This window comes from Mirounga angustirostris, unplaced genomic scaffold, assembly GCF_029215605.1.
Source record: "Mirounga angustirostris isolate CCGP_5_RB_7025 unplaced genomic scaffold, mMirAng1.0.hap1 SCAF_14, whole genome shotgun sequence".
NCBI classification, from domain to species: Eukaryota; Metazoa; Chordata; class Mammalia; order Carnivora; family Phocidae; genus Mirounga; species Mirounga angustirostris.
In genome coordinates, this window is record NW_026991722.1 from 26561103 (window position 1) to 26577557 (window position 16455).

The following is a 16455-nucleotide window of genomic DNA, read 5'->3' on the forward strand; positions in this document are numbered from 1 at the left end:
AAAGCTGTCCAGACCTGTTTAGGATGCTCCTTATGGAGGGATTTGACATCCCCTGATTTCCCCACTGTGGTTCTGGACCGTGGCCTTTGCTGACTGATCTTGGGAAGATTTTGACAACTGTCGCTCATCACCCTAGGGGAGGGAACAAAGACCTTGGAGGGAATTATTCTAACCACTTAATTTGAGGTAACTAAACAACTTGTGTAGCACATTTTAAAGAAAGAGTTCTAGAAAGATAGGCAGACATACCACAGTTGGGCCCTTCTATCTTCACTGCCCTCCCACCCCATCCATCTTGGCTCTGACTTGATCCAGTCTACCCCTTGGGTTCCTCCAAGACTAGGCTAGAGGATCCACCTCCCCCCGGAGGCCCCTGACCTCCTCTTCATTTTCCCTCATGCCACCTGTCTCCAGCCCTTCTGCACATAGCTTTGTATTCTCAAGAACACATGGCTTTGCAAGCATTTCTCCAACATTTCTTCTCATCTTCCTTAAAGAACAGTATGCAGGCCAGGGGACAGGTTGTGGGGATGAAGGAGAAAGCCTAGGGATTTGCCAGTGGTTTTGATCCAGTGTGCTGGGTGTACCTAGAGGGGACTTGTGGAAGGGAAGCAAACCTTACCTCATCTCTTTTGTCACAGATCTTCATATTTGCAAAACAAATGTTCACCAAATATTGTTCACTTAAAGCAAAAGAAATTGATGGGCTGGAAGTCAGATAGTGGCTACCTCTGGTGGCCATGGGGAGTATTGGCTGCGAAGGGAGCCTGCTGGGGGGTTGCTGGGGTGGTGGCACTTACAAGAGTATATATGTGTTTGACTGCATATATATGTGTATATATGTGTTTGACTGCATATATATGTTATATACATCAGTGCAAAAGTAAAATAAATTTGTTCACGAGGTCCTGTCCATGAGACCTAAAAATTCAGGATTGGAATGTTGTTAGATAGGAGATAACATTAGAGAGAAGCAGGACTGCTTGAGGGGCATAGCATGAACTCCCACATCAGAAGCTGTTTGGTTTTCTCAGTTCCTTTGTCCTTACATGTGAGATGTGTTTGCAAGAGTTTCACTGGAAGCATTTCTCCCATGTTCTACTGGGTATCAGAGAGCAGCTATTTCTCCATTTCTTTGTGGGAAAGAAAAAGTTGTTTGTGTCTAATATAAACACATAGGTGTGTGGCCAGCAAGACCACCCACACCAATAACACCACCAATGTCCATACACAGTGACCCCAGTGTTGACCCACTGGAGTGAGTGTCATAAGAGGTAGACAGCATTTGTTTTTCACCTGTAAATTAGGAATAAAAATGCCTGTCCCTCAGGCCTTTTGCTGGCACAAAAATGAAATATCTATGAAATGAATACCAAACATTTTACAAGTGCAAACTATTATGAGTAGCATTGATTTAAATGAAGTGAGGTCATATATATATAGTTAAACTTGCCTAACATCATTGCGGAGCTGGCAGGGAACTGGGAGTCTGCTTCCCCTCTTTGATTTCCCTTTAGAGGCAAGTGATTCACAGATTTGCCTTAACACTATCAAAGACAAGTGCTTAAAGTGCAAAGCAGTACAATTCATTTCCCATCAGCTCTAACGATTGTAAAATTCTTCCGAATATGGAACCAAATTCACCCCGCTGTAACTCTAGTTGCCACTCCCAGGTATGCCCTATGGAATTCTACAAAGAAAGCTCAGCCTTCTTTAAAGAGTGAAGTCTGGTACCATGTTGTTCTAGGGGCACCTCCTCCCCAAGTCTTCCATTCTTCAAGCTAAACATCACTAGCTGCTCCAATCATTTTTAAGGTTACCTGGCTCCCAGATTCATCCTCATCCTGGTCATTTTTCCTTTGTCCACTGTCTTCTGACCACAATAGAGTCACCTCCTATTTTGTGGATACTGTATTTCTATTATTGTGGCCCGAAACCCACATTGGCAATCACATCACGTTGTTGAGTTCCCACTGCATCTGTTGTTAACTCAAATTTCTGGGTCTCTGATTTTGTAATGAGGGAGCTATTTGTCTTAATCTTTAGTTAAAGCTTACACCTTATTTTGTTAAATTTCATCTTGTTATTTCAAGCCCATCTTCCAAATTGTCAAGATTTTTTGGCATCCTAATTCTGTTATCCATCTCATTAAATAACCATTCCTCCACTGGGTCATCTGCAAATCTGTAACCTGGGAGCTTGCTCTCTGGTGTGAGATGCCCAAATTAGGAGAAGGTACTTTCATTTGTTAATAGCAAGTCTCATGACACAACCTCTCATTTCAATAGCTATCTTCAATTATAAAATTATAAACAAACACTGTTCATTAATTTCCTAATTATCCTTCTTAACTCCAACCATTTGCTGTCTGACCTCTATGCTTGCCACGTACAAACATTTACTCAGAGAGGAGCTGAAGACACCCAAGCTGCCAAGCTCCATCTCTAAAGAGAAGCAAAGTGCTCAGAAGACATTCACTCATGGAACATTCTGCCAGGTAAAGAATGCTGGGGAAGTTCCAGGTATGAGCATGCAGCTGAAAAATAATCAGAATCCAAATGCATGCCGAAGCTGGCCTCTTAAAATGCTCCTCACTGTTTCTGTTCAAAAGTAGTTATCATTCATTGTCAGAGTCTGACTAGCTTTATGGAAACTATAAATAAAAGGATAACACTTTGGTCAAAACAATAAAACTGTTCCTAAAGAATAGCACAAAGCAAAGTTAGCCTCAGGTAGAGCATTATTAAGAATATTATCATGAAGCATGTGTGGGTGCTCCCTACATGTGGGGACCTCACTTTGTGTCAGAAACTTGCTCCAAGCTGGTGAGTAGCAGAGCCAGGAATTGAACCTGGACCTTTTCATCTCTAAGGTCTGTACTCTTCATAGCACAGAGCCTCAAAAGGGCACCAGTGAATGCAGTTATTTGTGATAAAACCAGGAGAACCAACAGACAGTGACCCATATCCTGGACATCTGTAACATGAGGAGAACCCATGGTTGGGCCCACCAAGGTCACATGATCATAGTCCGCAATTGCTGGTAGACAAACATGGAGTTGAGATGGAGAATCTTCAGGAAAGGGATCCCACAAACTCCTAGAGTTGGGTTGGTCAAGATGAATTACCATTCATTTTACCTTCTGGTCTTCCCTCCACTTCTTGGTGGTAAATTATTTTCCGCTGTGGCAAAACAAATATTGGGAGGAAAGGGAAAGAATTTAATTTTTTAAGAGAAAGTGATTTGTCAGGTATGTTTGTCCTTTCACATTGTTCTTAAAATTTGTGCTACAGCCTTGTGGAATCCAGGAGCTTTAAGCTATTCTCATGTAGAAAGAAGTGAAACTACCAGCAAAGACAAAGAAGCCCGTGTTTCCCGAGCATTTCCACACAGAGGAGGACCCCAAAGCCCTCAGCTATGAAACGTGTTGGAAACCATGAACCTGGTGGCGGCGTCAGTGTGGGCCAGGTGACAGGAACCATTTCAAGTTTTCATCAACTTGCCATTTTGCTTTGTGATCTCTGGGACACCAGGGCGATTGCATGAACATTTATCAGTACTCTGCCAGTTTACCTTAAAATAAACACATTGTGTCCAATATCCCAGGAGACTATGGTTCCAAGTTAGATCAGAACCAGCAATCTAGAAATTAGATCGTGTCAGTGATAGTCCTGGTGGCCCAGTGGTTAGGCGTCAGTGCTTTCTCTGCCAAAACCCAGATCCAACAACCAGCCAAGGACTTGGAGCTCTGAACGTTGCATTGGAAAGGAGCTCAGATAAAATATCCCTTCCAGCTAGGAGATTCGCCCCAGCTATTTTTAATTGACATTCCTCTTGGTTTCCGGGTCCCCACATGAAATGTTAAAGTCTGTGGCTTAACAAGTGCCTTGTAAACAGGACAATGATCTCCCTTGGTTTATAATTACTTCCCCCACTTACAGACGTCTAAGTCAGTGTTACTACAAAACATAGGGCCTTCACTTTAGATCTTTCCTCCAGCCAGCCTCCTTGACTGCTAACCTATACTGGGTCTTTGCATTATATTGATCATTATCTGGATTGATGGCTTTCAAAAGCATTTCATTATCTATACATGAGCTATTAGCTTCACCAATACTCATTTTCATGTTATTTTCAAGATAGATAATAGGTCTTCCTAACAACAAAAAGTCTTCTGTCATTTATCTTCTTCCAACAGCTCTTTCCATCTCTAAAGAAATGAAAGTAATGTTAGTCTTCTAAAAAATAACTGTGATACACTGGGGTCTTGCTTTCCTTGTCCTAAAACATACATTCCTTGAACAAATACCAACATGGCTATAGGGACATCACTGCCCAGACAATCACGTTTACATTGTCTGTACAGGACCTAATAGAGGCTACACAGTCTTTCCAGTCTATTCTTTCAGTAGAGGCTGGCAGTAGCATCTATCTGGGAATACGATGGGGAAGAAACACTAATCTTAAAGATGAGAGAAAACCTTATTTCTAGAAAATAGCCATGTACCTGTGTCTGATGCCTTTTTGACAATTTTGGGGTATTTCTGAAATTTCACAAAATAATAGCTCTCATATTCCATCAAAATAGTTTCAAGGTCAATGTTGTCACAAACTTCAAAGCGTCGTAACCCCAGTTTAGTTTCTTGCTCCAAAGCATTGGCTGCATCAATATATCTGGCCATTTCATGAAGAAAAGAAAAAAAAAAAAAGAAGAAAAAAAGAATTAACTCTGGGTAAAATGAATAACGGCAAAGAGGCATGACAAGTCTAAAGATGTTCAATACAAATAGTAAGCTCATATTAAGTAGTACATTAGATAACAGTTAGAATACATGAGGTTTGCCTATAGAGTAAGGAGCCCCACATACTGTGAGGATATGCACATAGTGTTTTTCAAAACAGTTGCCTCAGGAAGCTACGTACTTACTCTACTGATGTCATCATGGTTCAAAATGTTTTTGGAAGTGCTTAAAAGTCAAATAAGTAAATCAACTAAGAAAATGTCTTGTGCTTTACCTTTACTCATTTTTAGCTTAAAGATTTGCCCAACTTGATTACCTCTTTATTCACCAGCAATCGTTTTAGATAACATCGGGCAATTGATAAATCCAAATTCAACCCCAAGAGGCAAGCAAGATTCACCATGATTTTGCTGCAGCTGAAAAGGGTAGGTCATGAGTTCTGAAGGAAATTCCAAATCTATGTTGATCAATATCACTGAGGGAAATGAGGTATAAGAAGACATCATCGGCTTTGATGTATTACTTCTGGTAGTTTTTTCTTCAGTCACACATGACCCTAGCAGCTGACTGTGGGTGTAAGCACCATCTTCCCCAGGGAAAGATTTTTAACCTGTTCAGTTGGAGGGCTGTCCAACTTAAGTGGTCTTAGCAATAAAAACAAATGCTTTGTCTCACAATCCTCTGAAAGTGGAAAGACTTTGCAGGTCTTAATCTTAACTCTTGACTTCTTATTGAAACCAACGACTCTCTCCTGAAAAGTGTGCAAATATGCACAAGTTAGCATACAATTTCATCCAAGGGCCTCAGATTAAGAATTCCTGCTGCAGGACAGAGTTCTTGCTGTTTGATTCTAATCTGGGAAAGTAGGAGAAAACTTTATTATGCTCTCTTCCCTGCCCCAGATTCAGGGCAGTTGGAAACTTGAACTTTCTTAAACAAGGTTGCCATGATTATTTCCAGTGACCTTGCTAATTTTAAAGACATTGTAAGTGTCAATTGATAGTCAACCTCTGGTCTTTCTGTTTACCTAATTGTTCCACTTAGGTCGTGCCGTTTCTTTCTCTTTCTTTCTTTCTTTCTTTCTTTCTTTCTTTCTTTCTTCTTTCTCTTTCTTTCTTTCTTTCTCTTTCTTTCTTTCCTTTCTTTCTTCTCTTTCCTTTTTTTCTCTCCGCACCTGCCTAGAATATCTTCGTCCATCATGTCTGTCTATCCGTATTCTATACATCTTTCAAGACCAGCTCACATCACCTTCTCTACAAAGCTTTTTTGTTTATTCCAATCCACTATAATTTATCCTCTTTGTGAGAATAAATTCTTAGTATTTTGTTAAAGGTAGGTCTACTTTTCTGACAGTTTACTTTTCATCTTGAGGATCCACTCATAAGTACTTTAACCAGCGGGTCTCAGGAAAATGATCAACTCTAGTAGAATTTTCATTAATTCGAGATGCAAGGGGCCATCTTGGGGCAGAAAGGGGAAATGCATGCTTTGTAAATACACAGTAAGCCCTGTAGGAGAAGGGATAAACTATGCTGACTTTTCTTTGTTTGTCTTTTTGTTTTCACAGTTCCTCCTGATACAGTGTCTTGGCACGGTTGATATCTGGGGCTGGATAACTCTGTTGTGGGTTGCTGTCCCGTGAACTGAAGGATGTTTAGCAGCATCCCTGCCCTCTCCCCACTAGGTGCCATTGTAACAGTCAGAAACATCTCCTGACATTGCCAAATGTCCTCCAAGGGGTAAAATCACCCCAGTTGAGACCTGCTGCTTTAACTTGAAAGTTCAAGCCCTAAGCCTGAAACCCGAATATTTTCTTCCTGGCTGAAACTTGGAAAGAAAGGAAACTTGAAAGTAAATAGTGGATGAGCTCTCTTCCTCACAAAACCCAGAACACTGGCAGCCTTCATTGTAAGGGCTTGCACGCTTCTGAATCAGGTAGGTGGCCAAATTCAAATGCTTCACAATTTCCTCCCCTGCCAGTTATCGATGGCATTACCCAGAAAAGAGAGTCAAGCACAGGTCATCAGGTAAATGCGTTACCTTTATTTTGAGGGAAGGAGAATTGAGGAATAAGAGCATTATTTCTGTGTAGATACCCAGCAGTGGGACCCCAGGAATCTCATTTGATAGGCCTGAAACCTGAACGGGAAAGGGAAGGTATCTCAGGACCTGGGTAGCTTTGTTAAAGTTTTCAAATGCGTAATGGGAATAATATCTATGTAAATGAGGCAATAAAAGTATGTGTCTGGGTTGCTGAACATGGGGGCAGGGATAGGCAGAGCACAAGGGATTTTTAGGGCAAAGCTATTGGATATGATACTACAACGCTGGATACATTATGCATTTGTCAAAGCTCACGGAATTATACAGCCCAAGAGTAAACCCTGATGGAAACTATGGATGTCAGCTAACAAGAACGTATCAAGATTGGTTCTCCAGTTGTGACAAGTGTTCCATGCCAATGTAAGATGTTAATAACAGGGGAGACTGGCTGGGGCGGGGGGATTCCCAATAGATGGGAGGTCTCTATACTTTCTGCTCAGTTTTTCTATAAATAGAAAACTGCTCTAAAAAATAAATTCTATGAACTATTTTGGTAAGTGTGTATCTGGAAAAGTGGGGGTCAGAGAAAGAGAGGAATCATCTCTGTAAATATTTGTAATGTAACATACCCTTCTTGTGTTAAGTAATGCAAAATCAAAACAAGAAGATTTTTTCGTCGTGCTTCTGTCCTCATCTCGCACTGTGAACAAAAAGGAAAATTTAAATGGGATGACAATGAGATAGAACACTCTTTTTATAGCAATAAACTGTTGAAGGGAAATGTAACCTGTCAAAACCAAGAAGCATGACTTAAAGGCTGGAAGGCAGTTTGACGTCTCTAAGGATATATAAAGTTATTTTCCATTGTCTTCTTCTTAGAGCTGTCTTCTCAATTGTAAACTGAAGGCACGGTGATTTAAATTAGAATGGCGCTTTGCTAGTCAACTTTTTAAGGCCAAGCTAATTGGCATTTTATTGCTCCTAACTGCAAAGAAGCGGATATATACACTCCTATTTGGGCCAGGTTAAGGAAAGCGATGGTAAAGAGAAACTCATGAGCTAGAAATCAGCTCTGACATCACAGGTATTCACCTGCTACGACATCTTCGCTTCACTCGAGAGTCCCACCTAGTCCCAGCACAGATGTGGTGACGAATTCCAGTAAGCCATTCAGCAGGTGACTACACAGCCAAACATCCAGAATATCCACTGAGAGTAACAGAGGCCAGAAAAGGGAAATTCCTGCGTAATAATGTCCTTATTCAAACTGGATGTATCTGTACATTTATTCAGTGTTCATGTGCTACATTTAGTTACCTGGTATCTCAGATGCCCCTGAAATGTATTCATAAATTACCTACTTTCAGTAATACCTCCCTGACTTGAGAATAGCTTACCTAACATCTTTAAGAAGAATACAGGTAAGAACTGGATAAAAGCAAAAAAGGCCCCTGAGTGGCCCAAATCGTATCATAAAATCTATGTGCAAACACTCACGCTCACGACACATACGAAAACTTTTCATTCATCCAAAGCTTTCTAAAAATTAATGTACTGAAATTAAAGTGGGCGGACAGCTATTTAAAATTCAAACAGCACCATAAATTATTTTTCTTCTTACATTGCTTTTTTGGCGTGCTGAAACATACATGAGATAAAATGTAGCATTTCAGCTGTTTATATGTATAGTTGAGTGGCATTAAGCACATTTATACTCTTTTTTTTTTAAGATTTATTTATTTATTTGAGAGAGTGAGAATGAGAGAGAGAGTACATGAGAGGGGGTAGGGTCAGAGGGAGAAGCAGACTCCCCGCCAAGCAGGGAGCCCGATGCGGGACTCGATGCAGGACTCGATCCCCGGACTCCAGGATCCGAAGGCAGTCGCTTAACCAACTGAGCCACCCAGGCGCCCAAGCACATTTATACTCTTGTGCCACCATCACCACCATCCGTCCTCAGAGCTTTTTTATCTCTCCCAACTAAAACTCTGTATTCATTAAGCAATAATGCCCTCCCCCCACCCCCCAAGCCCTGGCGACCCCCATTTTATTTCCCGTCTCTCTGAATTGGCCTCTACTAGGTCCCTCATGGAAGTGGACTCATTCAGTATTTGACCTTCGGTGTCTAGCTAATTTCACTCGGCACAATGTCATCAAGGTTCATCCATGTTGTAGTATGTGTCCAATTTTTTTTCCTTTTTTAAGGCTGAATAATAGCACTATACATTTTTAAAGAAAAACAATAGTCTCTACCCCACTCCGCTACCACACCCCCACCCACTCCCTAGACACAACAACCTTAGGTACTTTAGCTGTTTCTTCTGATATTTACCTCCACGTTTCTAAATATATCAGTGTTCCATGATACGTGAATATTAGGCATTCACTAGTCACATCCTGTTAAGGTAGATGAGAACTAAGCGGCCATCCAACTTTTCACCCTCCCCTCCCCTTACAGTGATACCAGTATTCGGTCGTTCTATTATTGTAACCATGTAAACAATGTTCACTGCTGAACCAGAAAGTACTTTTCCATTTCTGTACATTATTTTTCTTGGAATGAATAATTGCCTCATTTTTTTTTAGCTTGGTTACTTTTCTGTATACCTATTGCTCATTTTGAAACACCAACACACCTCTAAAGGCCCCTCATCACTTTCCTCACCATCAAATACATCAGATAATGTGTCATTTACCCTCCACCCCCCCGCCGATGCCCCCAAGGCTTCCCTTCAATGCAAGAGAATTGTCTCAAAATTCGTGACAGGGAAGAAAGCTTAGGATTGCTCCGTGGAACTTCTGTTGCTTTAGCATGTGTGTATATGGGTTGGGTCCCAATCTAAGATATCTTACAGTTGGTCACAGTCACAGTTTGAAAGCTGCTACACAAAATCAAAGACTATCCTGATATTAAGATGTTTAACACTGGCAGTGTTTGCTCATCTTTCTGAAGATGTTGACACAACGATTCTTGATAAAGACGGAAACCTTTTGAATTTACCATATTCAATAACTTTGACTTTGGTAGTCAAAACCTACCCTCCCTCCCCCGCCTTTTTTGGGGGAATTTGATTTGCCTTGCCTCTGGTGCCATCTAGTGTATTAGGAGGAGAAGCGCTTCATGAAATCCAGGTCAGTTCCAAATTATGCTCATAATAAAGATGACAGTCATCACAAAACTCAGTCCAAAGCAAGTTTGCAAAATAAAAATATAACCACCTGTTAAGTAAGCAGTAATAAAAGTGATAGGCTATGCTTCTAAATATACAAATTCTCAAGTTCACGCTTGGGGTTTTGATTCAGAATTTGAAGAGTCTAGAAGGTACTGGGAGATCATTGAGTCTCAGGAACCCAAGATCCAGATAAATGAGGAATTTGCTCAGAAGCCTGCAGAGTTGAGATCAGAATCCAGTGTTCTTCCCCTCATCATTTCCTCCCCTGCATTCACCCCCTCCTCATCAATTCCACTCCTACCCCTGCACATTAACCACAGATTAGAGAGAAGCTGCTATTTTAACTTGCCAAAATCCGTGTGCCAAATTTGCTAAAATCAATTATGGCTACCAGACAGGCTTTCTTAGCTGACCTCACACAGTAACACATGAATGGTGTCCCTTACAAGAGCCATGAGAGCCATGTCCATTCTCAGAGGGACTTCCCTGGACACTGACTAGTGCCACTCCCAACCGGACAGTGTTTTGCAAACTGTGGGGAGCTGTGCCCATAGCAGGGTCAGTGATTGGTGGGTGCTCAACAGCTGTTAGTTGCTTTGTTCATGTATTTCAGAGTCTCTCCATCCTTCACACTGGAAGCATGCACTTCTTCCTAATCTAAACAGGCACAGATGCACAAGTTCTCTTATGAGTAGGGTGCTGAGAAAAATTAGCTAAGGAGTGTTTTGCTTGTGCTCCCCAGGACCGCACACACTGCACTGGGTTTGGCTGATAGCTCTGAATTTCCTGAAGATGAGTCTGGGTAGAGCCAGAAAACTTATTAGGGGAACAGAAAAAGATCTTGGGAGAGATATTTGTTGTTTTTGGGTTTTGTTTTTGGTTTGTTTGTTTGTTTGTTACAGATTTTTTATTTATTTATATGTCAGAGAGAGAGAGAGAGCACAAGCAGGGGGACCGGCAGGCAGGGCTCCATCCAAGGACCCTGGGATCATGACCTGAGCTGAAAGCAGATGCTTAACTGACTGAGCCTCCCAGGCGCCCCGGGAGAGAGGTTTTTAAAAGGGGATGGGGGGGCACCTGGCTGGTTCAGTGGGTGGAGCATGCGACTCTTGATCTCGGGGTCGTGAGTTCAAGCCTCACATTAGGCATAGAGCTCACTAAAAAATAAAGAAAAAAGAAGAAAAGAAAAGGGGATGGGAGGGCAGAGGAGGATGGAGGAATGAGGATGGGAAATAGTTAAGGGGCACAATTTCTTTTTCGGGTAGTGAAAATGTTCTGAAGTTACAGTGGTGATGGTTGTATCTCTCTGTAAATATACTTCGGGTGAGTTGCATGGTATGTTAATTATATCTCAAATAAGGCTGTTTTAAAATGCCAAGAACAAATGGGGAGAGGTAGAGAAAAAAAGGCTAAAATGAATGTAAATAATTTGAGTAATTTTTTACCCTGATATATAAAACAAATGGTCTGACTGAAAATGGAAATCATTTCATGCAACATTTTGGAATGCTTCAAAATGTAAATGGTGGGGAGAAAGAGCTGCTTATCGCCCACACCCCCGTGAGAGCCTGCTCACCAGCCTGATGGCAGAGCCTGGTCCCATCGTGGGCTGGGCTGCCTCCGGCACTCCTTTATGTGTTTGATGACTCGGCTGTAACGAGCAGCTCAGTCTGCGGGAGTCCAGGTGAGACTCCCGGGACTACCGGGAAGAAAAGAAAACACAAAACCATCCAGAAGGCTTTCATGTCCCTTTACTGTACTTTTTTTTTTTTTTTTTTTGGTTTTGTCATCATTGTCCATGCACATAAAAGTTGAAGAAACCACCTTAAGTGTTGTTAATATTTCTTCAGTTCATTGGACAAAACTAAGCTTCTTTCAGTAAGAATCTCCAATTTCTTTAAATGCAGAATCTTAATAATGTTATCCAGATAATACCCAGGCTTGGCAAGGTATGAAAGAACATGTACTCAGACATGACTTGTGGAAATGTAAACTAGTACAACCCTTTTATAGAGCAAATTGGCAAAATCTATCAAAATGAAAAATGCACGTACTCGTTGACCCAGCAATTCCACTCCCAGCAATTTACACTATAGAAGATCAGTTATACTATATTATAGAAATAGTCCATGTATGCACGATGATTAATGTTCAAGGATTTTTTTTTGGTTTTTTTTTTTAATTTAATTTATTTATTCATGAGAGACAGAGAGAGAGAGAGAGGCAGAGGGAGAAGCAGGCTCCCAAGGAGCAGGGAGCCCGATGCGGGACTTGATCCCAGGACCCTGAGATCATGACCTGAGCCGAAGGCAGACGCTTAACCATCTGAGCCACCCAGGCGCCCTCAAGGATGTTTAATACAGCATTATTTGTATTCGCAAAAAAATAGAAACAGGCTATTAATGTCCATTAGTGGTTAAGTAAGTCACAGCACGAGCTCATGGTGGAATGCAATGCACGAGTCAGAAGAATGAGGTGGGTCTTTATACACTGATGAGGAAAGATTCTGAAGACATCACATCTTCTTTCCACCCACTCACTGCCCACCCCAAAAACTGTGTTACTCAGGGAAAGAAGTTTAAAATACAAGCTTGAATTAAATTTAACAAAGGAAAACTTCAAATAGTACAAACAGTTTAAAAAGACAAGATTCTCTCTTAATGCTATCCACTATTTTTAATTTCTCATGTAATGGTTCAGAAAGGAATTATGAATATATCAACATACATATGCGCAACTTTTTAAAAATTTACAAAAATGGAATAATTTTGTTTATACTGTTGAGCATCTTGCTTTTTCCCCTCACTTAATAATATGTCTTAAAAAATCTTTCTATTCCAGGGGCGCCTGGGTGGCTCAGTCGTTAAGCGACTGCCTTCGGCTCGGGTCATGATCCCAGGGTCCTGGGATCGAGCCTCACATCGGGCTCCCTGCTCAGCGGGGATCCTGCTTCTCTCTCTCCCACTCCCCCTGCTTGTGTTCCCTCTCTTGCTGTGTCTCTCTATGTCAATCTTAAAAAATATATATTTCTATTCCAGCATATATAGATCTACCTAATTCTAAGACCTGTTGTAAAGTGAAAAGTCACAGAAATACACAGCCACAATCTTTCACTCTTAGAAAAAGTAAGGAATGAAAACCCAGGTATGTAATTACCTCTGGGTAGAGGAAGGGGCTGGGGGCACAGGAATTTAAGGGTCAATCCATATACTTTTGAATTGTTTAAATGTAATGTTGGTAAGTAAGAAGCAAACAAAACTTCAGCTTGGGTTCAACTGTTCACAGATCAGAAAATTTCTAGGCCAAGGGATTACATCTACCACCTCTGACATCCAGGTTCTCTGCTCCAGCCTTGGGGGGGTATGGGGTACAGGGCAGTGTTCTCATTCACTGGAAGGGAAAGATCCATACAAAGGCACCTCCTCCACACCACACGTCCCACTCCCGTGACCCCAGACCCCACCTCACCTCACTTCGCATGCACAGATGCAGAGAAACCTAGGAGTTTTATTGTCTGCCATCCATAGCTAGCAGCTTGGGTCTCACAGCCACCCCAACTAAACTTAAGCTGGAGGGTCTGTCAGAATTACCTCCCTCAGACTCCTGTTAGAATCCTTGGAGTGCCACCTAAACAGTGAACCACTGACCTGGGGAACTCAGAGTAGAGCAGGATGAACAGGAAGGCAAAGCTCTCATTCTTAGGATGGAGGCACCTCTGGATCCTAGGCTGATCTGGGCAATGTTGACCATATTCTTCAAAGAATAGCTTGTCTAGGGGTTTGATTACATTCCTGGAAAATGGTAGCTGTCCCAACTCCAGTCAAGAGTATATCTAGGGGTTTTTGGCTGGAATCACCAAGTTTGGCAAATAGTCCTAATGTGTATGGCAGACAATGGGGACTGAGGGACACCCTTTGGGTCAGTGACTTAGAATTCTGTTTGGTAATGAAGATGCTTCCAAAAGGGCTTTCTTACTAAGCACACGGCAAAACAGCTTGTACTTGGAAGCTCCAGGCCTTGAAATAATACTTCAGCTTTTTATTTGAAATGAGTTTGATGGGAATTCAGAATTTCGTAAGAATAGAAAAAAAGATATAAGAAAATACTATGCAAATATCTAATGCTAAATATTTAAGATGTGCTATTACTTGAAACACAGAATGTGGTCTCATGAATTTGTTAATTAAGAGTGTAAAGTTTACCAGATCTGTAACATCTTTATACTCATGTCAATCTAGATTAGCATCGGAAGTTGTCTTCTGAATTAAAAAACTGAGAATGGGCCACCAACACATGGTCAATTTAAACTGTAAAAGATGGTGTGCCCCTGAAATGGACACAGTTAGATGCTCAAGTAATTTCTGTCTACCCAAGAAAGGAGGTCCAGAAGTGAACACCTAACTGCGGTATCTCATTTGTCTCTGCTTCAGTGATCTGGCTGTTTTCTTCTTCCTTCATTTCCTTTGTGAGCAATTGTGCAACAAAAATGCCTCCATTATCAGATTCAAAATTGAATCCTGTGATACTGTAGCCTGAGGAAAAGGAAGCATTGAATATCATCCCTAGTTTTAGACCCAGAAGTTCTTTAGGAAATGTTACTGTGTATATACCACATGCAACATTAGTGCTTTTAATTTCTTTTTTACGGGTGCAATGGAGATGAATTTGCATGAGCTCGTTTCAATTTCTGTAATAAGATCCAAATTTTGCATTAAGCTTTCCATCTCAAAACAAACAGTTAAAAAGGACACACTTCTTCTTTCAAATGTTTTTATTATCGTTCTATTTTACAGTCCCTGCATCTAATATTCACTTAAAAGCTTGAATATATACCCATAGGTTCTAATTTGTTTTTCGTTTGTTTCCTGATTACCTCCTGTTTCTACCAGGAAACTTCCTAAGTTTCAAATGCTGTACAACTTGACAAAGCACTAGAACTACCAAAAAGGTGTCTACAGATCCAGGAAAGGCCTTTATTGTATCTAATATGTAGTCAGAACTGATCAGCTATGCTCCAGAACAGTGTTCCATGAGAGGAGGCATTTGTTGTTAATCCTGAGTATGAACTGGTTATGGAATTTGGGATTTCAGAGAAGTATAAAGTCTACTGAAAGAGATGTTCCATACCACCCCATTGTTATTCAACCCTGAACTAGGTTATGGAATTACGGTATTTGTGTTTTTTTCAAAAGCTCATGCTGACAGGCTACTTTCTGTTTACCACAGAGCGGCACGATAGGGAGATCAGACTGCCGTCACAGGCACCATCAGTCTCCTGATGTATACAATGTGAAGTTCTCAGTATCGCCTATGAGGTAAATAAAGGATTTAACTGAAATCCATCAAACCTTTAGAACCAGCTTCTCATTCACCAGAGATGGAGCTGCAGATGAGACCTCAAGGAAGCAACCAGACAAATCGGGAAGGAGAGATGTTCTAGAGAACAATTCTCGTGGTTTCTTGAACTTGAACAAGTCGGTGTTGTTAAAAATAAAATAACAATAGAGAAGGTAGGGGGTGAGGGAAGTTGTGCTGATTCAAAGAGACCCAAGGGATCCAACAACCAGATACAATGCATGATGCAGGTTAGAGAACTAGCTGGTTAAAGAACACTACTTAATATGATTTCATTTTGATAAAGCATGTGTGTGTGTGCATATATCTGTATATACACACATAGAAAAGGATTTGGAAGAGTGTCTATCCATATACTCACCTTTGGTTAAGACCTTAGTGTATCTGGGTTGTGGGAATGTGCTGTTTTTATTTTATTTATTCTCTTTGTTACCTATCATTTCGTTAAACTTGATTTGTGATTATGGAAGCGTTCATGTGATATTAGAACTGCCAATTGATGCTACTGAGAATAGCAAAAACAATAACTGCCAAGAATTCTTAAATCTAATAAATTCTAAGACTTGAGATATCTTTAAAACCTAGAATAATGGGGGGAAATATAGGCATCCATATAAACAAACTATGTAAATAATGTTAAGACAACTGGAAAGAATTGAGGGAAAAGTTGATAATAATACCTCACAATGTATACCTCCAGAATTCTTCAACAGATTAAAAAATTTAAATATAAAAAAATAAAGGAAGAGCGACCATGGAACTTTCTTGATTGGAGCAAGAGTTCTGGCCAGATGCATTCCTGGAGATCTGACTAGGACCTAATCAGTTCTGATCTAATCAAAGGAGCTGTAATTAATGCTGCCATCTTAAGACTATTAAGTGATTACTTTTAGTGGTAATAATAGTAATAATAAAATGTAGTCCTTCTAAGAGAAGGGTAAGTGCCTTCAAGGATAATTGGGTTGGAAGAGGGTGCTTAGGCTGATTTGACTCAGGCCCTACTGTGGATGTTCAGGTGGTCACAACAAATGGCTATTCAGTCCTTCAAGAATTTATTTGATGCCTGTGTCATCCATTGCTTTGGAGGCAAGCCAAATGTAGGGACTATTACCGTCCTCACGGGACTAAACTGTTCGACTTTA

At 40.8% G+C, this 16455-nt stretch overlaps 1 protein-coding gene and 1 long non-coding RNA gene across 2 annotated transcripts in view; one reads left to right on the top strand and one right to left on the bottom strand.

Moving 5' to 3' along the window:
• Nucleotides 1–16455, bottom strand: part of KATNAL2 (katanin catalytic subunit A1 like 2) — a 70218-nt gene that overhangs the window by 35858 nt on the left and 17905 nt on the right. The window contains exons 2-5 of the mRNA XM_064577641.1: nucleotides 7415–7485; nucleotides 4508–4674; nucleotides 3140–3182; nucleotides 15–132 (exon numbers count right to left, since the gene is read on the bottom strand). Coding sequence (XP_064433711.1) covers nucleotides 15–132; nucleotides 3140–3182; nucleotides 4508–4674; nucleotides 7415–7485 — 399 coding nt within the window. The remainder of the gene's footprint in view (nucleotides 1–14; nucleotides 133–3139; nucleotides 3183–4507; nucleotides 4675–7414; nucleotides 7486–16455) is intronic.
• On the top strand, nucleotides 2105–7228 carry LOC129046186 (uncharacterized). The gene is made up of 5 exons (XR_008507029.2): nucleotides 2105–2497; nucleotides 3294–3468; nucleotides 5074–5167; nucleotides 6310–6677; nucleotides 7096–7228. It is a non-coding gene; the product is annotated as an uncharacterized LOC129046186 (long non-coding RNA).